The sequence below is a fragment of the Oncorhynchus nerka genome, linkage group LG21 (genome assembly GCF_034236695.1).
Source record: "Oncorhynchus nerka isolate Pitt River linkage group LG21, Oner_Uvic_2.0, whole genome shotgun sequence".
Lineage (NCBI taxonomy): Eukaryota > Metazoa > Chordata > Actinopteri > Salmoniformes > Salmonidae > Oncorhynchus > Oncorhynchus nerka.
The window spans coordinates 2,557,167-2,584,568 of NC_088416.1; the positions used below are offsets into that span (position 1 = coordinate 2,557,167).

General features: G+C 46.0%; 1 protein-coding gene across 1 annotated transcript in view; it reads left to right on the forward strand.

Moving 5' to 3' along the window:
- The window catches only part of LOC115103681 (regulating synaptic membrane exocytosis protein 1-like), a 97,704-nt gene that overhangs the window by 34,513 nt on the left and 35,789 nt on the right, over window positions 1-27,402 (forward strand). Inside the window, 4 exon segments of the mRNA XM_065006200.1 lie at window positions 6,532-6,748; window positions 22,494-22,798; window positions 23,987-24,601; window positions 24,603-25,000. Of these exon segments, the coding sequence (XP_064862272.1) occupies window positions 6,532-6,748; window positions 22,494-22,798; window positions 23,987-24,601; window positions 24,603-25,000 (1,535 nt within the window).

Genomic DNA, 27,402 nt, shown 5'->3' on the forward strand with positions numbered 1-27,402 from the left:
CCACAATAGAAGAATACATTTCTTAGCAAAGTATGTAATAGTCATAAGCAAATTTTCTCTGTCAGGATCAAGAACAAAGTCCTGCTGGGCATTAAGAAGATAGATACATGGGGTCATATCTAACTGTACCTCTAGTATTTTCTGTGCAGCGGTATGTACAGATTGCCAGAATCTGGCAATCTCCCTACAGCTCCAAAATACATGCATATAGGTTCCACATTCAGAGGTACATCTTTTACAGTTAGGAGACATATCTGTTTTCATTCTATGGAGTCTCAAAGGAGTATAATAAAATTTGTACAAAAATTTGTAATTAGATTCTTTCATTTTTACACTGGTAGAGGAGCAGTATACCTTGTCGCAAACCTCCGCCCATAACTCATCACTAATAGTCAGACCAAGGTCCTTTTCCCAGATTATTTTCAAAGGAGTAAAGGAGGAGCTTCCTTTCTCAGAAAGGAGTCTATAGATGCAAGATATTTTGCCTTTAATGGATTGTGCTGTGACAAGAAGGGTTTCAACTTCGTTCAACTGAGTTCTAAACCTCCTCTTGGAGGTAAATGAGGAAATTACATGTCTAATTTGAAGATATTTAAAAAAAAAATGGGATCTTGGCACGTCGAATTCACTGCAGAGCTCTTGAAAGGATTTCAGTGTAGTGGTTTTCTGATGAAATAGGTCTGAAAAGGTCCTGATTCCTAGAGTATGCCAAAGATTAAAGTTGGCATCCCTCAGGGCTTTTGGCAAGTCTGGGTTGCCTACTATAGGCGAGTGAGAACATATTTGGGAGGAAATGCCCAGGTATTTCTTACAGTCCCTCCACGCTAGTAGGGTGCTGTAAATCACAAAGGATTTGGCTATGTTGCCCACTTCACTAAAGTTATTAATGAATATAATTGAGCTTAAGGGCAATGAACCACAGGATTGGGCTTCTATCTGAATCCACGTTGACTCTTGTCTGTTTGTGATCCATGTTAGCATGTTGCGGATTTGGGCAGACCAGTAGTACAATTGAAGGGAGGGAAGGGCAAGGCCACCTTTAGATTCGGGTTTTGATAAAGTGGAAAACTTGATCCTAGGTTTTTTATTGCCCCATATAAATTTGGTGATGCTTTGGTTAGTTGTTTTGAAGAAGGAAACTGGGAGATAGCATGGGAGCATCTGAAATAAGTAGTTCAGTCTAGGGAGGACGTTCATACGGATTACATTAATTCTTCCTACTAAGCTAATTGGGAGGGAGATCCAGGTTTGGAGATTGTTCTTGATTCGATCCAGGAGTGGAAGATAATTTTCCTTAAAAAGGCTATTCAGATCTGGTGTTATGAAGATCCCGAGGTATTGAAACCCTGTGTTTTCCATTGGAAAGGACAAAGTGTCTTCATAGAGCTGGTGAGTGTAATATTGAGAGGGCAGACAGTGGATTTGTTAAAATTGATCTTATAACCTGAGAACTTGCCATACTGGGCAATTGTGTCTAAAATGAGAGGGAGGGATTTCTCAGGGTTGGATATGTAGAGCAAGACATCATCCGCGTAAAGCGAAATCTTGTGCTGCAGGCCACCTGCAGAAACACCCATAATACTTGGATTGCTCCTTATCAGCTCTGCCAGAGGCTCCGCCCCAACAAGTAGAGCAGCGGGGACAGCGAGCACCCTTGTCTTGTGCCCCGCTCCAGAGGGAATCTGTCAGAGTTCAGTCCATTAGTAGTCACCATGGCATTTGGATGAGAGTATAGTGATTTGATCCATTTAATAACATTTGGGCCCATATTGAACTTTTCTAAGACTGAAAACAGAAAGCTCCACTCCATCCTGTCAAACGCCTTCTCAGCATCCAGTGAAGCCAGCAGGACAGGGGTCTTTTGTGAGTTTACTTGATCAATAATATCAAAAGACGGCGAATGTTATCAGAAGAGTATCTGTCTCTAATAAATCCAGTTTGGTCCGCTTTTATTATTTTGGGAAGAAGAGTGTTTAGTCTTATGGCGAGCAATTTGGTAATTATTTTATAGTCGAAATCCAACAAGCTTATGGGCCGGAAGGACGAGCAGGATAGGGGTCCTTGTCCTTTTTTAGCAACACTGTAATGCGAGCTGTGTGCATTGAGTCTGGGAGAACTCCGTTTTTGCAAAAATCCTCCAGCATTGGCATGAAGATAGGGCTGAGCTGGGGCCAAAAAGCTTTATAGAACTCTCTGGGAATCCATCTGGGCCTGGGGACTTATTAGGTGGCATGGAGGTAATTGCCTCCAGGATCTCCTCAGGAGTGAAGGGGAGTTGAGATCTTCCTGGTCGGTCTCTGATAGTTTAGGTAGCGAGATTCCCTCTAGGAAAGAGTGGAGTTCTGCCTCCGTGTGTTTTCTCTCAGAGGTATATAGTTTGCAGTAAAAATCATGAAAAGTTAAATTGATCTTTTTGGGTCATATGTGACCTCGTCCTCTGCTGTTCGGATAGCCATGATTGTACGCTCTGACTGCTCCTTTTTAATTGGTAAGCAAGCAATCTACTGGGCCTATTGCTATACTCATGGTATTTCTGTTTAGTAAAGAAAACTTTTTTTTTTTATCTCCCGAGTGTAGTCCAAATTCAGTTTGGCTTTGGCTGCTTTAAGATGACTCCAGGAAGTGCTATCTAGGGATTGTTTATGTATTTTTTCACAGCATTCCAGCTCCCTCTCAAGATCTAGCCTGTGTGCTTCCATTGCTTTTTTTCTTAGAGGAAGCATATGCAATTAGATGACCTCTTAGTGTGGCTTTAGCAGCGTCCCACATTGTGGCCGGAGAAACAGGGGGAATCTTTATTGTCTTGTGTGTAGTTGTCTATCCATGTAGTTACTAATGTATGGAACTCGTCATTTGATAGCATGGAGGTGTTGAATTTCCAGCTCTTTGACCTCGGGATGTTTTTGCAGAGGTCAAAGCGGAGGTGGACAAAGGCGTGATCTGAAAGTGCTATGGGTCCGATTGTACAAGTGGCTGAATTTATGAAACTCTTTGGGATAAAAATGTAATCTATACAGGAGTAGGTGTTATGGACATTAGAGTAGTATGTATAGTCCATAGATGAGCTATTATTCTCTCTCCAGATATCTATCAGCCCCATCTCTTTAGTAAGAGAGTTCAACATCTTTGCAGATCTAGGATTTGTGGTGGGGACTTGAGATGATTTGTCTAGGGTTGGGTTAAGGGTACAATTAAAATCTCCGGCCACCACACCAAAGGAGACACAATGCTCATTGAACAGGGTTATAATTTTTGACATGAAGGCAGGAGTATCTGTGTTAGGGGCGTATATGTTTAATATAGTAATTGGTTGACCATATAGTGACCCAGTTATCAAAATAAATCTCCCCTCCGGATCAGATATGTTTTTGTCTATTATGAATGGAACATTTTTATGGATAAGTATGGCTGTGCCTCTACTGTTTGATTTGAAAGATGAGAAATACACCTGTCCCACCCAAGCTCTGCGGAGTTTGGCATGTTCAGCATCACAGAGGTGTGTCTCTTGTAATAGCGCAATGTCTGCTTTTTCCTTTTTTAGAGCACATAGTATCTTTTTCCGTTTTATTGCATGCCCTAGACCATGGCAGTTCCATGTCAATAGATTTAAGGTACTAGTCATCGTCATCGAGCAGTAATCGAACTTTAGTGCAAGTCATCGCTGGGTAAAAGTGGATAGTAATTACAGCTGCGTTCACATAAAAGGAAAATAAATGGTGTACATAAAATAATAATCTCTGAACACCCCAGCCGAGTTCCCAAACAACTCGACACATCCCGTTGGATCTATTACCCCCCGCTCAGTCTCAATTCTGTGTTCGAATAAAACAAAAACCGGGAACAGTTAGCAACGCACAACGTCTCCCTCTCCCCACCAAAGAAATGCCTCATCCTCTCCACCCCGCATTGAGTAAATAACACAGTTGCCCTCGTCCAGACCTCAGTAAAAGAGGGGAGAAAAATAAAATCAATAGCCCAGCCTACATATACCTCCCCAAGGGACATAGGGAACCCCAGGTAATAATAGCAACAACAAAAAAAAAAAAACAGGGAAATAAAAGTAGGCTGAAACATTAGTAGGCCTAGGTTAGGCTATACAGCCCATCCCTCTCAGTTAAAGGAAAATAAATATAAATTGGACGGCTGTAATGACATTTAGGGGGTGGGTCTCTGGATATCGGCTATATGTCGTCTTACCTCCTTTAGTAATGGCATTAATGGCATTTAGTCATTGGTCTGTTTCTCATTGGCCAGGATTGTCTTTCAAAAAACGTTTTGCCTCTTCGGGAGTTTTGAAGTGTCGCAAGGCTCCTTGGTGAAGAATCCTGAGCTCGTTTGGGTATTTGAATCCCCTGAAGATGCCTCGGTCAATGGAGTATTTCTTCACTTCGTCAAATTCTCGGCGCTTTCGGCGTATTCCAGCTGACAGGTCCTGGTGTAAAGCGAGTTTGGCGTTTCCCACTGTGATGTGTTGTTTTTCGCCGCCTGTAGGACTCGTTCCTTGTCGGTGAATCTCAGGAAACGTATGGTGATTGGGCGCGGTGGTTGTCTGGCTGCTGGTGGGGGCCTCAGTGCTCGGTGAGCTCTCTCGAGTTCTATGGGCCTGTCGGTGGGCAGGTGGAGCCACTCGGGAAGTTTGTCTTGCAGGTAGCGGATCAGTGGCATGTTTCCCTCTTCTTTTCGCCCAGATTGAATAGAACACAATTATTCCTTCGCCCCCTGTTTTCCAGGTCCTCTGTTTTCTCTTCCAGATGCTCGATTTTCTTTTTAGCATATGCTATTGTTTCCATGGCATCTGTCAATAAGTTTTCCATGGATAGGATTCGCCCCTCTGCCTCGTCCAGGCGCCCCGCGTTTATGGTTATCTTGTTGTTGATGTCAGGCAATGCGTTTTCCAGGATTGTCACCTTGCCCCCTATCGCACTGAGCTGAGAGTTAATGGCATCTAATTTGGTGTTTAGTTCTGTACGTTGGGATCTCAACTCAGAGAGGATGTCTTCGACAGAGTGCGAGGTTGGCATTCGTTGGGCCTCGGGGGGGAGCGGGTTCTCTTGCTCCTGGCTAATGGCGCTAGTTTTTTCTGAAGCTAGCTTCTTCTTGGAGGCTTTTTCCGTCGCTAATACTCGAGTCCGGGTAAAAATGTCACCTGTAGTGTCGCCTTTTGTAGCCGCCATGACTTTTTCTTACTAAAGCTAAATGAGTGTGAACTTGGAATGGAGGTAAGATTAGGAATTGGAAACTACTTGTGCGGAGCTCTTAGTTCACGCGGCCATCTCGTTCAAGGGTCACGTGATCCCCGGGTTTTCAGTTTTCACAGTTTTTTTGCAATTCACAAATTAGTTATTTTGGTTCCTGGGAAAGCAGAGGCCGAGAGAGGGGGAAGGAGTGAGGAGCCTCAACTTTGAGTTTTTTATGGTGTGATTTATTTACAGATAGATACACTCCTTTCATCTGTTGTTTTAATTGGTTCCTGACTGTTTCCCTGCAAACTGAAGTAATGTAATCATCTACACTTTCAGAACATGTTATTGAAACAAGTGGTTGTTGATAGCAAGCATAACTAAATCTAACCTATTCACCATCATTATTATCTGTCCAGCTGTGAAAAACTGTGCTTAAGGTCAAAATTGGGTTTGTTTTCAAATTCTTTGCGGGTGTAGGTCTCTGTAGGTGATGACATGGTTATGGAAAGTTTTGGGAATTGCTTCCTTTTAGGTGGTTGTAGAATTATCTGCTCTTTTCTGGATTTTGGTAATTGTCTGTCTGTCTGTCTGTCTCTCTCTCTCTCTCTCTGTCTGTGTCTGTCTGTCTGTCTGTCTGTCTGTCTGTCTGTCTGTCTGTCTGTCTGTCTGTCTGTCTGTCTGTCTGTCTGTCTGTCTGTCTGTCTGTCTCTCTGTCTGTCAGTCTGTCTCTCTCTCTCTCTCTCTGTCTGTCTGTCTCTCTATCTCTCTCTCTCTCTGTCTGTCTGTCTGTCTGCCTCTCTCTGTCTGTCTGTCTGTCTGTCTGTCTGTCTGTCTGTCTGTCTGTCTGTCTGTCTGTCTGTCTGTCTGTCTGTCTGTCTGTCTGTCTGTCTGTCTGTCTCTCTCTCTCTCTCTCTCTCTCTCTCTCTCTCTCTCTCTCTCTCTCTCTCGGTCTGTCTGTCTGTATCTCTCTCTCTCAATAAAACCATATAAACAACTTCTCTCTCCTCTCTCTCCTCCCTCTCCTCCCTCTCCTCCCTCTCCTCTCTCTCCTCCCTCTCCTCTCTCTCCTCCCTCTCCTCTCTCTCCTCTCCTCTCTCTCTCTCTCCTCCCTCTCCTCTCTCTCCTCCCTCTTCTCCCTCTCCTCTCTCTCTCCTCTCTCCTCTCTCCCTCTCTCTCCTCTCTCTCCTCCCTCTCCTCTCTCTCCTCTCTCTCCTCTCTCTCTCTCTCCTCTCTCTCCTCTCTCTCCTCCCTCTCCTCTCTCTCCTCCCTCTTCTCCCTCTCCTCTCTCTCCTCTCTCTCCTCTCTCTCCTCTCTCTCCTCTCTCTCCTCTCTCTCCTCCCTCCCTCAGGACGCTGCACCAGCAGTTTGAGAGTTACAAGGAGCAGGTGCGTCGCATCGGCGTGGAGACGCGGCGTCAGCAGCAGGGCCAGCACAAGGACGACGCCCCCACCTGCGGCATCTGCCGCAAGACCAAGTTCGCCGACGGCTGCGGACACCACTGCTCCTACTGCCAGACCAGATTCTGTGCCCGCTGTGGGGGACGCGTCTCCCTGCGCTCCAACAACGTGAGAAGCCGTTAAGAATCCCTGCTTCCACCCCTTCTTCTTCCTTCCATCCCTTCCCTCCGTCTCCGTTACCCCTCCCTCATCCCTTCCCCTTGTTCATTTGTTTTGTCAAGACGGCTGCTTTCATGTTGTCTGTGTTGGCGGCTGGGGCTCTGTCACACTTTGGTCGGTCAAAGTGTATTGGAGTTGTTGTTGGAGCTTCAATCCATCCTCAGGTGTGTCACACTTTTGCAAAAATGGCGACCCTGTAATATAAACCCTAGGAGCACCTAGTATGTAGTCCTTTACACAGAATGGACAAGCTGCCAACCAGAAACACCATTCAGCGTTTACAGTATTGACACATACGCTGCAGTTCTGCTCAACATTCCTGTAAATAAGACAGTCGCATTCCCCAGAGCCCAAACCTTGTGAATGATACAGCGTTGGTTCTAGTTTATTTAGTCTAGCTCCCCAGAGCCCAAACCTTGTGAATGATACAGCGTTGGTTCTAGTTGATTTAGTCTAGCTCCCCAGTGCCAGAGGAAGCGTGCGGTATGACATGCGGCGGCGTCCATACTCACCACACGTGGCCGTTATTTTAAGCCCAAATCCCGCTCCCCCCCATGCCATCTGGGTCCCTCGCCATCTCATGTCCAGCCCAAGAGTGAGGCCCTCCTCCTGGGTATCTGACCTGACTGTGGGCCCTGGTCCTTGGGCCTGCTGGGTGCCAATCTGTTCCAGATCCGCTAGGCCCAGCTGGAACCCAGACTCACACAGGGAGCAGGACACAGGATCAAGCTTTGGCCCAGACTGTGGACTTATTATGGGATAATTCCATGAAATGAATTATGGATAATGATAACCGGCCACTAGTAGTGTTGTCTCTATTAGATATTCCATCAATATGGAACTAATACTACAGTGAAATAATGGGCTAGGAACTCAAATCAATAGTAAAGTATGCCAAGAATTAGTTTGAGCACTATTGAAGTTTATTTCAAAGGTATTTTGAAGTAAGGGTATTTTTGTGTAGGTTGTAATCTATGTGTGTAAGGGTATTTTTGTGTAGGTTGTAATCTATGTGTGTAAGGGTATTTTTGTGTAGTCTGCTGTTGTATTGTGTGCGTATTACATCCTGTGCGTGTAGGTAGTGTAGAATGGAGAGATGTCTTCTGACCAGCGCTCTCTCAAGTGGTACTTCCTTCCTTGATCCCCCATCCCACTCTCCCATCTATCTCCAGCCAAGCAGAATAACAGGATTAGTTGAAATGGTAAACTTTGTTTTATTACATAAAACTCTCCCTCCTATTCATGTTTTCCGGTTTAGTTCAACACGTCGGTGTACCTCATGTCAAATTTAAGCCCAAGCACTTAATGCATCTCTACTGTGCTGAGTTGGTCAAAACAGACATTTGTTTGACAGGGCGGATGCTAAGCAAGTTTCCTTACATTACTTCAGTTTGTGTCACTCATGTCAAACAGGCTCAACTCTTTGCATTACTTAAAGATGCGCTCTCAAACCTTTGTATAATATCAGCCAGTAGTTTTGAAAGTGGTGCTCACGAGCGACAACGGGTCCCCGTTTTTTGTGTGCTACGTCATCCAGTTGTGTACTACATCATCCATTTTGTGTGATAGGTATGATATCATACGAATTTAGCAATTTGTGTGATATGTTACAAATACAATTCATGCATTATGTTACAAATTTGTTGTGATTAAGATCCCAGAGAGCATTTTTAACCTCTAATAGGATTGGTGGGTCCCCCTCTGGACGGTTGAGCTAACGTAGGCTAATGCAAATAGCATGAGGTTGTAAGTAGCAAGAACATTTCCCAGGACATAGACATATCTGATATTGGCAGAAAGCTTAAATTCTTGTTAATCTAACTGCACTGTCGAATTTACAGTAGCTGTTACAGTGAAAGAATACCATGCTATTGTTTGAGGAGAGTGCACAGTTATAAACTTGAACAGTTATTAATAAACCAATTAGGCACATTTGAGCAGTTTTGATACAACATTTTGAACAGAAATGCAATGGTTCATTGGATCAGTCTAAAACTTTGCACATACACTGCTGTCATCTCGTGGCCAAAATCTGAATTGCGCCTGGGCTGGAATAATACATTATGGTATTACAATACTTTCTCTTGCATTTCAATGCATGTTTTTTTCTTTGTATTATCTTTTACCAGATCTATTGTGTCGTATTCTCCTACATTCATTTCACATTTCCACAAACTTCAAATTGTTCCATTTCAAATGGTATCAAGAATATGCATTATCCTTGCTTCAGGTCCTGAACTACAGGCAATTAGATTTGGGTATTTAATTTTAGGCGAAAATTGAATAAAAAGGTCCTTTAAGTTAGCAGTAGCTTTAATGTATTTTCCCAGCCCTGCAAATTAAAATGATATGAATTGATCAAACTATAAATTGATTCTACAGGCCTGATGTTCAGTAAGTTTTACAGAAGATACACTGTATATACAAAAGTATGTGGATACCCCTTCAAATGAGTGGATTCGGCTATTTCACCCACACCCATTGCTGACAGGTGTATAAATTGAGCACATAGCCATGCAATCTCCATAGACAAACATTGACAGTAGAATGGCCTTACTGACGTTCAATGTGGCATCGTCATAGGATGCCACCTTTCCAACAAATTTCTGCCCTGCTAGAGCTTCCCCGTTCAACTGTAACTGCTGTTATTGTGAAGTGGAAACATCTAGGAGCAACAACGTCTCAGCCGTGAAGTGGTAGGCACAAGCTCACAGAATGGGACCGCCGAGTACTGGAGCATGCTGCACGTAAAAATTGGCAGTCCTCGGATGCGACACTCACTACCGCGTTCCAAACTGCCTCTGGAAACAATGTCAGCATGAACTGTTTGTTGGGAGCTTCATGAAATGGGTTGCCACGGCCGAGCAGGCACACACAAGCCTAAGATCGCCATGCGCAATGCCAAGCATTGCCGCCATTGGACTCTGGAGCAGTGGAAATGCGTTCTCTGGAGTGATGAATTGCGCTTCACCATCTGGCAGTCCAACGGACAAATCTGTGTTTGGCGGATGCCAGGAGAATGCTACCTGCCCCAATGCATAGTGCCAACTGTAAAGTTTGGTGGAGGAGGAATAATGGTCTGGGGCTGTTTTTAATGGTTAGGACTAGGCCCCTTAGTTCCAGTGAAGGGAAATCCTAACACTACAATGACATTATAGACGATTCTGTGCATCTAACTTTGTGGTAACAGATTGGGAAAGGCCCTTTCCTGTTTCAGCATGACAATGCCCCCGTGCACAAAGCAAGGTCCACACAGAAATGGTTTGTCAAGATCGGTGTGGAAGAACTTGATTGGCCTGCACAGAGCCCTGACCTCAACCACATCGAACACCTTTGTGATAAATTGGAACGCCGACTGCGAGCCAGGCCTAATCGCCCAACATCAGTACGCGACCTCCCTAATGGCTTAGTGGAAGCAAGTCTCCACAGTAATGTTCCAACATCTAGTTGAAAGCCTTCCCAGAAGAGTGGAGGCTGTTATAGCAGCAAAGGGGGGACCAACTCCATATTAATGCCCATGATTTTGGAATGAAAAGTTCGACAAGCAGGTGTCCACATACTTTTGGTCATGTTGTGCAGGTGCAGCTTGTTCATGGTTGTTAAACATAATTGATATTTGACTCAAAATGGCCTCAATCATAATCAGATGTATTGACTTCTATACTAGCAGCATATACGTCACAGTAACTCACAAAACATTGATATTGTCGTGATAAACCGCGATTCACCCTGTGCCGAATAATCACATTCCGAAAATAGACACAGAGACACGATGCAGTACACAGTGTTGTCCTGCAGAAGGCATTACAGTTACATGGTGATGCCCGACAAAATCTGTGCCACACACTCATTTTGGTATTACTGAACCTCTCCCTTCTCCCCAGCCTGTCCTCATCCTCATTATTCATTAAAAAAAAACTCAGAGTGCGGATCTAAGCCCCCCACAAACTTATCCTAGATGCTATTTAAATACAGGCTCATATGTTGATTGGAAGTAGACCGTTGAAAAGGTCAAGGTCATAGGTCATAGGACATAGGACATAGGACATAGGACATAGGCGTACAGAGGCCCATTATCAGCAACCATCTCTCCTGTGTTCCAATGGCACATTGTGTTAGCTAATCCAAGTTGATCATTTTAAAAGGCTAATTGATCATTAGAAAGCCCTTTTGCAATTATGTTAGCACAACTGAAAACTGATTAAGACTGGCCTTCTTTAGGCTAGCTGAGTATCTGGAGCATCAGCATTCGTGGGTTCGATTACAGGCTCAAAATGGCCAGAAACAAAGAACTTTCTTCTGAAATACATCAGTCTATTCTTGTTCTGAGAATTGAAGGCTATTCCATGTGAAAAATTGCCACATGGAATTGCTAAGAAACCGAAGATCTCATACAACGTTCATACAACGCTGTGTACTATTCCTTTCTCAGAACAGCGCGAACTGGCCCTAACCAGAATAAAAAGAGGAGTTGAGGCCCCGGTGCACAACTGAGCAGGAGGACAAGTACATTAGAGTGTCTAGTTTGTTCCTTCTAGGCAGAGTTCCTCTGTCCAGTGTCTGTGTTCTTTTGCCCATCTTAATCTTTTCTTTTATTGGCGAGTCTGAGATATGGCTTTTTCTTTGCAACTCTGCCTAGAAGGCCAGCATCCCGGAGTCGCCTCTTCATAGTTGACGTTGAGACTGATGTTTTGCGGGTACTATTTAATGAAGCTGCCATTTGAGGACTTGTGAGGTGTCTGTTAGCCTTTTAAAATGATCAACTTTGATTAGCTAACACAACCAGCCATTGGAACACAGGAGTGATGGTTGCTGATAATGGGCCTCTGTACGCCTATGTAGATATTCCATAAAACATCTGCCGTTTCCAGCTACAATAGTCATTTACAACATTAACAATGTCTACGCTGTATTTCTGATCAATTTGATGTTATTTTAATGGCCAAAAACTATATTTTCTTTCAAAAACAAGGACATTTCTAAGTGACCCCAAACTGTTGAATGGTAGTGTATATATTGTATTGTAAGCTAGACAGGAAGTTATATATAGGGTTGTGTAAGGTGATGTATCATGTTGCTCTTCTTGTCCCCATTTCCTGTTCCTGCATGACACTGTGACACAAAGGTCATGTGTCATGCCGACGTCACATGACTGATATGTCGAGTCATGCACGTTTGCTGTCAAACTCCCTCTGTGTTTCACCACTGTTGCCCGTCTTACAGATTGTGTATCACTGAATAGACTGTGTATCAAAAGTGTGTATTGTGGATTTTGCACATGTGTTATTAACAAACGTTTACACCATTCCCTCACTCCTTTTTTCTCTTTCTCTCCTCCCTCACTTCTCATGTTCCATGAACCTATATTTGACCTCTGTCTCTCTTCCTCTGTCCACTCCTCTACTGCATCCCTCTATCCTCCCCTCTGCTTCCTCCACTCCCTCCCTCACTTACTTTTCACTTTCTCACTGCTACCTGGACTACATGCCACTGCAGGAGGACAAAGTGGTTAGCATCTTTTCTGTGCTCTCTACTGTACTGTGAATATAACCTATGTGTCCCTTTGAAAATCCCCCAATGGTTGCGTTCCAATCCCAAAGTTTTGACCCCCTTCCCTCCTGCCCTGTAGACTTCCCCTTTTAAGTGGACTGGATTTGTGTGAGTTATATGGCATAAACTACTGTAGTCCTACGCCAAGCCTTTTTTGCTGTTGGCAAGGTCGAGGTATATTCCTTTGTTACTAAAAACCTAGCTCACACAAATCCAAGAAGGGGGTGTCCACAAAGGCTGAAGTGAAGGGTGTAAGTTATCAGATTGGAATGCGGCCAAAGCGTTCAAATCCACCTATCATTAATCCTAATGACTTAAACCGAACAGAATGATTCCCTGACAGTTCAGTCCAGGCTGGCTTTTCTCTAATACTAAAAGGCTAGCCTTTATCCTTGGACTTCCACACACATACTGTATCTGTCTGTAGTCCAGATTCCAGACTCTGGGCATGAGCATCTACACTCATAGGGGACATTTTGCCTTGAGTAGAAATAAATATGATTAGATACTATCTCTGTCTACCACTATGGTACTTTACCATGGACTTCCCCAAGCATATCTGCCTGTAGTCCAGTCCACACTAATGTGGACATTGGTAGTGCAGTACTAGAGACTGTTTTATCTTCAGTAAGAATATCTGGGTAAAAACGTTGACTAATTCTGCATCCATTGTCTGTCTCTTCCTCTTGCAAAGTGTCTCATAGTGAAGGACAGGGTAAGGCCTGCTGGGTAATGGAGTTTTTGCATGAGTCACTATAACTGTAGTTCTTTAATGTCACACTTCAGCTGCAATTTGGGAAGCGGGCGAGCATGAGCCATGCCTGGCTGTCTGGGTGGGCATTCCTTGACACCCCTGGATGGGCACCCCCCTTACACAACTCCTCTCTCTATGGCTGTGGGCATGGCTGTGCCAGGGGGAACTGGGTATAATATACAAGATAGGGGGAAAAATGGGGTACAAGGGCACAGGGTGTTTGTTGGGGGGTACAAGGGCACAGGGTGTTTGTTGGGGGGGTACAAGGGCACAGGGTGTTTGTTGGGGGGGTACAAGGGCACAGGGTGTTTGTTGGGGGGGTACAAGGGCACAGGGTGTTTGTTGGCACGCAGAAGCACCTTATCTTACTATAAGACCCTTGTGACTGCAGAGGGAATGTGCACACTTATGCCCGTGCATGCTTTACCTGCCTGTCTGTGATGAGCATACAGACCAGCCCGTGCCACAGGGAGACGGGAGGGGAGGCCGAGGGCTGGGTTCCAATTTGTACACTTGCCACCTTCCCCTCTGTACTTGCCCACTCCAAGTAAGGAGAAAACAACCAAAAATAATTTTGCTCGATTCGAGCTTTTAAAGCACAGTTTTGCTCACAAGCATCCTATCTTTTCAGATTCGGATCTGAGGGGAAGTCGACAGGGGCAGAGGGGAAGGATGCAAGTCTTTGGAATGGACCCTGCGGCTGCTTAAGACAGTGGACTGGGGTCAGGGGGTGGAGGGTGTAGGCTAGGACCCCATTCCTAGTCCCTCATAGCCCCTCGCCTCTCCCTGTCAGCATCTGTCAGTGTTGTCTACGTTCAAATATCAAGACTTCCACACCTTAGCCCAGCTAACAGACTTACACGGTCACTGTTACAGAACATGCCAAGCCTTTAAATCAAAGCCCCTGGGTTTGTCCCTTTGTGTGTGTGTCTGTTTTATCATTTCTGTGTTAATTCACTGCAGCGTGTGGGTTGTCTATGTTTCCAACGGGTATTTCATTCAATTGTGGTAGATATGACTCATTCTCAGAGACACTGTTTGGTTAACCTCCACAGTTTCTTCAGTTGACGCCTCAAGGAACATGAATCTTTGAATAACGCATATTTTATAGTGTAAATAAGGGTCAAATGAATTTTATTTCATCATATCACGATACAATCACAGTTTAAATGTACGATTTACACAAATAAAACAATTTATCATGTTATATTCTTCACAGACAAGAAACTAGTTTGTCCCCGCGAGTCTAGTTGCCTTTACTTGTCTTGGTGTATTAATTGCAGAGTGTTTATTTATGTGTGTTTAATGTCTCCAGATCTCCAGATGGCTGCGAGAGAAAGAAAGCGAGAGAAAGAAAGCGAGAGAGAGAGAGAGAGAATGAGAGAGAGAGAGAGAGAGAGAGAGAGAGAGAGAGAGAGAAAAGAGAGAGAGATTGAGAGGGAATGAGCGAATCAGAGCCAATCTGTCTCCTCTTCCTGGAGTGGAGACTCACATACACACGCTAATGTACACAGACACAAATATACAAACACATTTTTACTGCTTGGACAAACCAGACGCACGCACAGACACACGCACTCACACCGGACACACACATACACACACACCAACTCTCCCCCTCCCACACGGCATCGAGCCGACACTGCACTTTTTACAGGAAGGGAATGCACTTCATAATCTCTGTCAGGTTTCTCAGCATTGGATGACTAACCCAGCGGTCTGCCATGAAACATTACTGTAATGCCTTGTATAAAATAACAATAGCGGTAACAGTAACTGTATTAGTGAACAGTTCCAGGATCAGTTTGGGGTTACAGAAAGGCCTATACAAACACTATGGGATAATAATACTAGAAGGGTTTCTGTTGTGTCCTTAGCAGTATTGGCTTCTATAGGGTAGAATGTCATTCAGTCTAACACTGAACTGTCTTGTAGTTCACGGGGCTCGGCTGCAGACGGAAGCCAAGACCTATTCCTAGTTGATCTATAGCCTTATTTACACAAATGGAGCATTGTCGTGTTTTGTGGTCGTCTTTCTTCCTCGTCTGTAGGACTTAACATTCCCTGACGGATGGTATTTTTCTGCCAGGCGCCGCTGCCGCCCCATATGTCAATCTGTCGTTGGAGGCTGTATTGAGCGCGCTCACTGAACACTTTCCTCTCCATTCCACCACCCCGGGCCTCCATCTATTCCACCCAGTTAAGGAAAAAGACGACGTTTGCAGAATTCCCAGCGATTCCCGCCGCCGCCTTTGCCCGCTGTTACTGCCGCTATCCCCACCTCCCCCGATTTGGCAACAGAAACGGATGGATAGAGCGTCTGAGATGGAGACGATGGAGGGGTGTGGGGTAGAAAAGAGCGTGTTGATTAATGGCGGCTGTAAGATGTCTCGTCAGGTGGGTTGCTGGTACGAGGACGGTGGTGGTTTGTTAGACAACGCAGGTTGTGTGGGATTGAGGTTGTTCTAACGTTGGTTAAACGTTGTATTTTGCTGTTAGTCTTTTTTAGTCAAACTTTTTTGACAGTGCCTGCCGCTGACACGGCTCTCCTTACTCAATGATTTGGTTACCATGGTGAACTGTATTCTGTTAGGCAGGGTGAGACTGTGCAGTTACCGGTTGGAAATGGCATTGCTCATACTCACGACACACACACACACACACACACACACACACACACACACACACACACACACACACACACACACACACACACCCACACACACTGGCACTCTCCCAGGTGGCCCTGCCACATCCGATGAAGTGGAGGTGACACCACAGCTTCTTCTTCTTGAGCGAGGCGTTAGATTGCTGTCTGAGAGGTGGCCCTGCCATCCCACTAACACAGGACGCGGTGCGATGAAGTGGAGGTGACACCACAGTGGGCTTCTTCTTCTTGAGCGAGGTGGCGTTAGATTGTCTGTCTGAGAGGTGGCCCTGCCATCACACACTAACACAGGACGCGGTGCGATGAAGTGGAGGTGACACCACAGTGGGCTTCTTCTTCTTGAGCGAGGCGTTAGATTGGCTGTCTGAGAGGTGGCCCTGCCATCACACACTAACACAGGACGCGGTGCGATGAAGTGGAGGTGACACCACAGTGGGCTTCTTCTTCTTGAGCGAGGCGTTAGATTGTCTGTCTGAGAGGTGGCCCTGCCATCACACACTAACACAGGACGCGGTGCGATGAAGTGGAGGTGACACCACAGTGGGCTTCTTCTTCTTGAGCGAGGCGTTAGATTGGCTGTCTGAGAGGTGGCCCTGCCATCACACACTAACACAGGACGCGGTGCGATGAAGTGGAGGTGACACCACAGTGGGCTTCTTCTTCTTGAGCGAGGCGTTAGATTGGCTGTCTGAGATGATGTCACAGAGAGCTCATAGGAGAACACACAGTTATTTTAGCTGCCCACTAACTTGCTGTACCCAAGTCTTGGCATTGTTAGTACAATTTTAGCTGCCCACTAACTTGCTGTACCCAAGTCTTGGCATTGTTAGTACAATCTCTCTCTCTCTCTCTCTCTCTCTCTCTCTCTCTCTCTCTCTCTCTCTCTCTCTCTCTCTCTCTCTCTCTCTCTCTCTCTCTGTACTCAATGACTTGGTTACCATGGTGAACTGCATTCTGTTAGGCAGGGTGAGATCGTTGCAGTAACACATTAGAAATAGCATTGCTCCTACTCAAGACACACACACATTCGTTTTACTGTCATTGTGGAGACGAAACAGTTGATTTTCATTCAAAACCCTACATTTACATTTACATTTAAGTCATTTAGCAGACGCTCTTATCCAGAGCGACTTACAGATTGGTGCATTCACCTTATGACATCCAGTGGAACAGTAGTGCATCTAAATCTTTTAAGGGGGGGTGAGAGGGATTACTTTATCCTATCCTAGGTATTCCTTAAAGAGGTGGGGTTTCAGGTGTCTCCGGAAGGTGGTGATTGACTCCGCTGTCCTGGCGTCGTGAGGGAGTTTGTTCCACCATTGGGGGGCCAGAGCAGCGAACAGTTTTGACTGGGCTGAGCGGGAACTGTACTTCCTCAGTGGTAGTGAGGCGAGCAGGCCAGAGGTGGATGAACGCAGTGCCCTTGTTTGGGTGTAGGGCCTGATCAGAGCCTGGAGGTACTGAGGTGCCGTTCCCCTCACAGCTCCGTAGGCAAGCACCATGGTCTTGTAGCGGATGCGAGCTTCAACTGGAAGCCAGTGGAGAGAGCGGAGGAGCGGGGTGACGTGAGAGAACTTGGGAAGGTTGAACACCAGACGGGCTGCGGCGTTCTGGATGAGTTGTAGGGGTTTAATGGCACAGGCAGGGAGCCCAGCCAACAGCGAGTTGCAGTAATCCAGACGGGAGATGACAAGTGCCTGGATTAGGACCTGCGCCGCTTCCTGTGTGAGGCAGGGTCGTACTCTGCGGATGTTGTAGAGCATGAACCTACAGGAACGGGCCACCGCCTTGATGTTAGTTGAGAACGACAGGGTGTTGTCCAGGATCACGCCAAGGTTCTTAGCGCTCTGGGAGGAGGACACAATGGAGTTGTCAACCGTGATGGCGAGATCATGGAACGGGCAGTCCTTCCCGGGAGGAAGAGCAGCTCCGTCTTGCCGAGGTTCAGCTTGAGGTGGTGATCCGTCATCCACACTGATATGTCTGCCAGACATGCAGAGATGCGATTCGCCACCTGGTCATCAGAAGGGGAAAGGAGAAGATTAATTGTGTGTCGTCTGCATAGCAATGATAGGAGAGACCATGTGAGGTTATGACAGAGCCAAGTGACTTGGTGTATAGCGAGAATAGGAGAGGGCCTAGAACAGAGCCCTGGGGGACACCAGTGGTGAGAGCACGTGGTGTGGAGACGGATTCTCGCCACGCCACCTGGTTGGAGCGACCTGTCAGGTAGGACGCAATCCAAGCGTGGGCCGCGCCGGAGATGCCCAACTCGGAGAGGGTGGAGAGGAGGATCTGATGGTTCACAGTATCGAAGGCAGCCGATAGGTCTAGAAGGATGACAGCAGAGGAGAGAGAGTTAGCTTTAGCAGTGCGGAGCGCCTCCGAGATATAGAGAAGAGCAGTCTCAGTTGAATGACTAGTCTTGAAACCTGACTGATTTGGATCAAGAAGGTCATTCTGAGAGAGATAGCGGGAGAGCTGGCCAAGGACGGCACGTTCAAGAGTTTTGGAGAGAAAAGAAAGAAGGGATACTGGTCTGTAGTTGTTGACATCGGAGGGATCGAGTGTAGGTTTTTTCAGAAGGGGTGCAACTCTCGCTCTCTTGAAGACGGAAGGGACGTAGCCAGCGGTCAGGGATGAGTTGATGAGCGAGGTGAGGTAAGGGAGAAGGTCTCCGGAAATGGTCTGGAGAAGAGAGGAGGGGATAGGGTCAAGCGGGCAGGTTGTTGGGCGGCCGGCCGTCACAAGACGCGAGATTTCATCTGGAGAGAGAGGGGAGAAAGAGGTCAGAGCACAGGGTAGGGCAGTGTGAGCAGAACCAGCGGTGTCGTTTGACTTAGCAAACGAGGATCGGATGTCGTCGACCTTCTTTTCAAAATGGTTGACGAAGTCATCTGCAGAGAGGGAGGAGGGGGGGAGGGGGAGGAGGATTCAGGAGGGAGGAGAAGGTGGCAAAGAGCTTCCTAGGGTTAGAGGCAGATGCTTGGAATTTAGAGTGGTAGAAAGTGGCTTTAGCAGCAAAGAGAGAAGAGGAAAATGTAGAGAGGAGGGAGTGAAAGGATGCCAGGTCCGCAGGGAGGCGAGTTTTCCTCCATTTCCGCTCGGCTGCCCGGAGCCCTGTTCTATTCTACCCTATTTTGGTCTGTGTTAGGAACCCCACCCTAATGCGTGACACATGTAATATGTGAAAGGCTTCCTTGCTTGCTGCTTAAGCATGGTTAGTGTGTGATGGCAGCCAATCAGACAGTTCGCTCAAGAAGCAGCCCACTGTGATGTCACCTCCAGTTCATCGCACTGCGTCCTGTGGAGCGCCATGTGTCATTGTGTGTGTGTGTGTGTGTGCGTGTGTGTGTGTGTGTGTGTGTGTGGACCGTATTTGCGTGTGTGTGTGTGTGTGTGTGTGTGTGTGTGTGTGTGTGTGTGTGTGTGTGTGGACCGTATTTACTTGTGTGCGTGCTGCTTGAATACGATCTCCTTCAAGGATTAACCATCGGATTCATTTCTTTCATCTTCCTCAACCATGAGAAAAAAATCTCCCTATTTTACTGTGAAGTTAAACTGGACCTTTTTCCTTCGTCAGTTCTTGGCTATAGAGTCTAAAATGTTAACATTTCTTACCCTCCTCTTTGAGACACATGCAAATATTGACCGCATCCCTGGATGGATATTTGAAATGATGGCCTTAATATACTGTCACTATAGGCCTACCTAATATGTGCTTTACATTCCTGGCCTGATAAAAAGGGATTTCCCAGAATGCACTCTGAATGATTGATAATGATCATGATCATCACCTAACTGCTGAATAATTAAGGGGAGGGAGTATAAGGGATATTGTTTAGCGGTAGCATAGCCTGCCGGCCTGGCGCACGGCTGCTATCTGAAACTGTCCTGACTGATGATGATGCTGAATAATGGTGAGGAGCTGAGGGGATTAGCTGCGGTCTACTCCAATCTAACCTGCCTGAGAGCAGAGAGAGAGTGTGTGTGTGAGAGAGAGAGTGAGAGAGTATGTGAGAGAGAGAGAGAGAGAGTATGTGTGTGAGTGAGTGAATGTAAGAGTGTGAGAGTGAGAGTGTGAGTGTGAGAGTGTGAGAGACAGAGAGAGAGAGAGAGAGAGAGAGAGAGAGAGAGAGAGAGAGATAGATTGTATGTACTGTACATATGTGTATGTGTGTATTAGAACAACTGTACGTGTGTGTGTGTGTGTCCAGCTCGACAGCTGTGGGCCACAGCTGCACACAGCTGATTTACTTTAGATTAGTGTGGCCTGGAGCCAAACAGAGGATTCAATCAGGGTAAGCATGATGCGCGCCGGTTCGCTAAAAAGCTAACCGCAAGCTGACTGCTAAACTAACTGTCCATTCGACCAACCCTCCATCAAAGAGCAGGGTTCACAGAAGGTTGTGTTTTTGGATGCAAACAAAGACTTCTAAACGATAATACAAGGATAGTACTTTCCCTCCATTTTGGATTTGTCCCATCGTTCTAGACCGTGGGATTAAACACTGGAGAAGAGAAACATCTGTTTTTCTCTGCGTTGGGAGGGAGACAGTTTTCAGTAGCCATGGCTACATGTGAGTATGGAACCTTTCTTAGATGTTGCTGTTGTTCCATTCAAGGTGTTGTTGTTCGTAGGACGGTCAAATAGCGGACTTGAGTTTACCAATGATTTCTATCAACAGTAGACCATTTTTATATATTTATTGTTATTATGATTATTTTATACTATTGTGAGCAATCGTTAGATGCACCTGTATATCTGTGACTTGTCCTCTCAAATCATGGTCTTCCACAGTGTTCAGTTCAGATAGTTGTCAATTTCCTATCTTTGACTTACGTCTTTTCTTCAGGGCCTATACTGTAACCAGTTATTGAATTAGGAATGTTCTTCTGGTACCTGGTGTGGAAACGATAAATAGCTTTTGGTGGATGGTGGATATTGTAGCTGGCTTTCCTTGCTGGCCAGTTGATGTTCTGTGCCGTCATCCGCTGTGAGAGATTATCCAGCCCAGCCCTGTCCGACATCCCATCCATATCAAACCTACTCTGTTTAACTAGATACTGCGTTCATATTAGATCACCTTTACTACATTTGTAGCCTTGTAGAATATGTGGAATGTTCTCTAGTGGTAACAGTATTACTACAAATTAGTGTTCTTTTTTGGGGCTGTTTCCTTATCTCAATGTGTAAGTAAAATGCTGTGATATTTCACAGAGCGGATTGTAACCTACAATGGGTGTATAAAACGTTAAGAACACCTTCCTAATATTGAGTTGCATCCTTACAGCCTCAATTCGTTGGACTCTCCAAGGTGTCGAAAGCGTTCCACAGGAACGCTGGCCCATGTTGACTCCAATGCTTCCCACAGTTGTGTCAAGTTGGCTGGATGTCCTTTGGGTGGTGGACCATTCTTGATACACACGGGAAACTGTTGAGCGTGTTGCAGTTCTTGACACAAACCGGTGTGCCTGGTACCTACTACCATGGGGGGAGGAACGTGGGGATGGAGGGGAGTTTGGGGGGAGTGTGGGGAGGGAGGTGGGAGCGTGGGGGGGCACTACAGTATTTTAAGGAACCTTGATCCCCTGTCTGACAGATGAGTTATCACCAATGATGAGCTATCACCAATACTCAATCAGAGTCAAGAGACTAAAATAAAACACAGAACATAACGCTGTAACTAATACTTGCTTGTGTCTTACTAAGATCCTCTATCAATCTGTGCCTGTTTGTAGTTCTGTCACCAGTCCTGCCCTTTCCTTGCCTGTATAACAATGACCTGTTGTCTGTCGAAAATGCTAAAATACGCCAAGCTAAAATACTCCAAGCTAAAATACTCCAAGCTAAAATACTCCAAGCTAAAATACGCCAAGCTAAAATACTCCAAGCTAAAATACTCCAAGCTAAGCTAGCATTTCTCTGTCTCACAACTGAATCTGTTTTGCACATCAAATCAAATGTATTTATATAGCCCTTCGTACATCAGCTGATATCTCAAAGTGCTGTACAGAAACCCAGCCTAAAACCCCAAACAGCAAGCAATGCAGGTGTAGAAGCACGGTGGCTAGGAAAAACTCCCTAGAAAGGCCAAAATCTAGGAAGAAACCTAGAGAGGGACCAGGCTATGTGGGGTGGCCAGTCCTCTTCTGGCTGTGCCGGGTGGAGATTGTAACAGAACATGGCCAAGATGTTCAAATGTTCATAAATGACCAGCATGGTCAAATAATAATAATCACAGGCAGAACAGTTGAAACTGGAGCAGCAGCACGGCCAGGTGGACTGGGGACAGCAAGGAGTTATCATGTCAGGTAGTCCTGAGGCATGGTCCTAGGGCTCAGGTCCTCCGAGAGAGAGAAAGAAAGAGAGAAAGAGACACATGGACTAGAGATGACAGTTCCTTAAAAAGTGGACTGCAATGGATATATGACAACATCTGCAACCCCACGAGTCTTCTGATGCTAAACTCATAGAAATAGAATTAGATGACTGAAGTATTGAGGTATTGCATAGTATTATACATTCTCTGTCAAAGGGACAATGTTAGGGTCAATTCCATTTCAATTCAGTCAATTCAGGGTTTGCTTTTCAATTGTGAAAATAGGAATCGGAAATGGAATTGACCATGCTCTCTTTCTCTCTATAGATACAGGCTACTACTGCATACTGTACATGTATTTAATATCTAACCTCCTCCTCTCCTCCTTCACCCCTGTAGGTAATGTGGGTATGCAACCTGTGCCGTAAGCAACAGGAGATCCTCACCAAATCGGGAGAATGGTTTTCAGGGCCGGGGGCGAGGCAGATGAGCCTGGATGGCGGCCTGAACGCCCCGCCCACGGGGGGTGACAACCAACGGGGGGACAGGAAGCTACTCCGCTCCAGGTCCCAGGCCCCGCCCCCTTCCAGCGGTAACGCAGGGGCGGCGCCTGACGGAACGCATCAGCCGCCAACGGTCCAGGCCAAGGGAGCGTTGGACACCATGCCGGCGTCACGCGCTCGGAGCGAACCATCACGAGACAAGTAGGACATCGTGGACACCAACGCTCTAATCCCTCAAACACTTTCACCTGTCCTCTCACAACCCCTGCTTTCACCTCTCAAACCAGAGTCACTGTATTGGTTATCTAGGGGCCTGTTTTGATTGCTGATAGTACTTAGTATTGTTGTAAATGCCACTTTGTACAAGACTTTCTCTCATCCACTCTACTATTATCACCTCCCCTTAATCCCTTTGATTGTAGACGCTTGAAGGAATAATTCACTCGAAAAGCATCTTTTGGTATTTGGTTTTTACTTCCTAAGATGCATTTTGCGTCATCATGATGATGTGGCAAGGTACAATGAGCTTTTTGAAAGTCCTCTGTTTTGAAAAGTTGATTGCTGACATGCTAAACATTTTGGGACTGTATCAGAGTCTAGGTGTTGAGTATCTGGACCTCTTCTAGATGATATGGTCGCTTTTATATAGTTTTCTTTTTATTGTCGTACATTTTGAGCCGTGTACAAGTCAGTCCTCTTTAATATGTTTGACTTGGTTGCGATTGGATGAATTAGGCGAATGCAGCATCTGTTTTGTCTAACAGGGTCTCGTTGACACGTGCAGCCTCATTTGTCTCGTTCGACATTGGACACACTTTGGTCATATTTTTTTCCCGCGTTTGACAGGAACTCAAATCCTCTGATGTTGGGAGTGACCCATTTTCGGTGTGTGTTGCAGCACTTGATTATTTAATCCCCACTGGATCAAAAAAAAATAATAGTGCTGTCTAAGCTTATAGCCAAAGCAGAAGCTGGGTTGCGTGTTTTATTCTTGAAAGGTCCATGATTAATGTATTTTGTTTTGCGTCTAATGGGTGAGTCCATTTAGTTCCAGCCTGAATGCATCACTCAAAATGCTGGCCCAGTTCCACACTTTCGTTGGATGATCCATACCCAGGTTAACCATCAGTAGGAACATTTTCCCATGGAAATAGAATCTCATTTTAGTTCTGTACATATTCCTCCATTTGGAATTATTTCCCTGTCTTTATCATCATTGTTTTCATTCAACCAGTAATAACTGGTACTGACCACAATTTGGTACTGACCATAATTTGTCCAGTATATCTGAGTAGGCTTATTTTTTTTGTTACAACATGGTGTTATGTTAACAAAACAACAAGTGTGTAATGTTATATCAAAGTCCATTATGGTCACCCTTCTCTTCAGGAAAAGACCTCTGTCCCTCCATGAGCAGAACGGTAAGCCCGGTGGTCTGGGTCGTGGTAGAGGAGGCCGGGGACCCCCAGGGAAGCTTCAGACCGTGGCTTCCCAGGAGGAGTTCTGCGGTCCCGGGGACATAGACTGGCGGGACGGCCGGCACCTGGAGAAGGTCCGCTCCCATGACTACCCTGGCGGCGGCGACCAAGGAAATCGCCCCGACCTCCGGAGACGCCCCCCGGAGGAGGATGAGCTGGAGCGCAAGCGGCGCCAGGAGGAGGAGTTCCAGGCGCGTTACCGCAGCGACCCCAACCTGGCACGCTACCCGGTCAAGCCGCAGAAGGAGGAGCAGGAGATGCGCATGCACGCCAAGGTGTCGAAGGTGCGCCACGAGCGGCGCCACAGCAACAACGCCATCAATGAGGTGGGGCTGGAGGGCGGGGGAGGAGGGGGAGGGAACATGGGAGATGTGCCTGAGAATCGTCTCCGGAGGGGCGGTGGTGGGGGTGGTGGAGAACCGGATCGCAAGGCATCCTTGGAGAACCACCGCGCCTACTCCATGGACAGGACCGTGGGGGGTGGTGGGGGTGGCGGAATGGGGCAGGGACCCCAGGGAGGCCCCCCTCCTCAAACAGAACCAGATCCACGGACCCCTTCAACCATCTGGTGGTGGCTCACGAACGGGCCCCAATCCTGGTGCTCCTAACCCCCACCAAGGACCCCCCCCTCCAGCAGGCTGGGACCCCCCTAAGGGACCCCACCCCAGCCAGCTGGACCCCAACTCCCAGGCAGCCATGATGCACAAGGCTAGGAGGGAGAAGCCCGGGGACAGCCTGCTGAGGAAGGACTCCCAGAGCTCGGACCAGTCGGAGTCGCTGCGGCCTCCCCCACCCAGGCCCTACAAGAGCAAACGGAGCGTCAACAAGAGGCAGATGTCTATCAGCAGCTCAGAGGAGGAGGGCGCCTCCACACCCGAGTACACCAGCTGTGAGGACGTGGACATGGAGAGCGTCAGTGAGAAAGGTCAGATTACTGCTCTCTCTCTCTCTCTGTTAGCTCTTCTCATGTCAATATGATTGGTAATGCATTCAGATATTTTAACATTGGAAGAATGATCAAATCTGAGTTGGTGTTTTGACTACCTGTATGGAGAGTGTCAGCGAGAAGGTCTGATTCTTCAGTTTTCTATCAGATCGAATCATCTATATTAGCTGGTTTTGTCTCAGTATTGTCAGAGATTGTCAGAGATTTTGACATTGGTGGAAAGATCAAACTTTCGTTAGAATTTATAGTTTTATGGTCACCTGTCTGTCGGGTGTCGCTACTAATGCAATATTCTTTCTTAACTTTTTTGTTATTATCAAAATCTCTTTGCTCTAGGTTTCCATCAAAATAAAGAATTTAAATGTAAATTTCAAAGTTTACGGGGACTGTATCTCCCTGCCTATAATGTGCTATGGCCTTGACTCTGTACAACACTGTCATTCACCTACACCGCTGAAGCCAAACCCTATTGCTTCCCATCCTGGAACAGAACAGGACAGCTCTCTTTTATTTAGGAAACGTCCTGTGTTTTAGGCCAGCAGATTTGGCAGAATTAGGTCAGTGGCTAGTGCGGCTGACGCTACGTAAAGCTTCCCCGCCAAACACCGGCTGCATCCTGCCGTTAACGGATAGGATATAATCGAGTTTGGGCGTCACCATTGTGGCCGGCCGCATGTTCAGTTTTGGCCTGCAACAGCTTTGCAATTCATTCTTCTTGACTAAATTAAGCTATGCTATTTTAGCGGTTAGCGTGTCGAGGGAGGATGTGTACTCATCTCACTCACCACTAACCTCCACCACTGGTCGCTCCAGGCCAATCCCAATCCCAAAGTAGATGACCAGATTAGGTTAACACATGGGAATAGGGTGTTTAACGGGGGGCGACAGGCGGGAGAAATAGTTAGAAAGTTAGCTGTCGTAGCTAGCAAGTGTTTAGCCGTGTTTACTTCAGGAGTAGGCCAGTCCCAATCCAGCATGGGATTTACATTTGATGTTGTCCGCAGTAAACAAATTCAGAGGCGGGACCAGGCTAAAGGCTAAATGTAGCTATGTGTAACTCAGCCGTGAACAAGCCTGGGTTCACGAGGACAACGCACGCCCAGTAAATACGGATTTCTTCTGTTCTTTTGGGGATAAAGGATTGATGGTGTAGATGGATATGTGGTTGGTTCATCTAAAACCTCACAACGAGACAGTTCGGTCAACTTCCGGGTTGTTGCGCGTTTTAATTTTTTTTTTTACAGTGAAACACTTGAACTGCTCCAAATTGTAAGCGAGGGTACAGATACACCCCGAGGGTACAGATACACCCCAAACCTACTTTACATGCTATTTAGTAGACCTGCGAGACAGCTTTACTGTTGCAATCAAACCAGTCAAATGAGATAGTAAAAAGTGAATGCCATGTCGTCTAATATCTTGTTGGGAGGTTAGCAGTTTGTATACGCTCCCGAGGCAGGGCTATATTTTGCTAAATTAACTGGGGCCTTTATAAAAGTCCAAGGAGGACACCTTTATGAAGTTAAGAATCTTTTTTAAAAATGCATTTGGGATTGATTTAGGAGCTAAGAGTGTATTTTGGGATTGATTTAGGAGCTAAGAGTGTATTTTGGGATTGATTCAGGAGCTAAGAGTGTATTTTGGGATTGATTTAGGAGCTAAGAGTTTACTGTTTACAGTTAGAGGAAGGAGTGGAGATTCAGCCAGTCTGATTGGTTGGCTTCCTTAAAGGTGTCAAGTAGTGGAAGATAATATAGTACGGAGGAAATGACAGGGGGGGATCGTTTTAGTGTTGATGCTAATTCTTCTTTGTGTTTTTAGACCGTGTGTGTTTGTGTGTGTAGGCCTATCCATCTGTGATGCCCTCCTGATGACCTCCTGATGACCTCCTTCAGGTTAAATCACAGAATTGAATAGAGCACTATAATATACAGTATAATGCATATAATAACACTGTGATACGTTGTTATGGATCACATACTTCATAAATACATTATTCACAGAAGGGTTGTTAATTCCTGTCAGATTAATGTAAAACCTGCAGCATTGATATATGACCTTACCACAGGGTCAGGGTCAAGTTAAATCTGAACCTGGATCAGCCTCTGACATTGACCAGATTTATCCCTATTAATAGAAATAGATTCAGGATGAGAGGGGATCGTCTCCAGATTCTCTATGTTTTTGTAAGGGGGGGTCATGTGACCTGAGTTTTTACAGGTACATAGAGGAGACGTTGACTTTGAATAGCTAAACATTCCTCATCGGCAATTATTATTAGCCTGTTAGTTTCGCACCCAGAAAAGAAGTGCTCCAGATCGTGTGATCTGATGTCCAATATTCATCTGCTAAAAGCAGAAAGGGGAACCGTCAGCACTCTG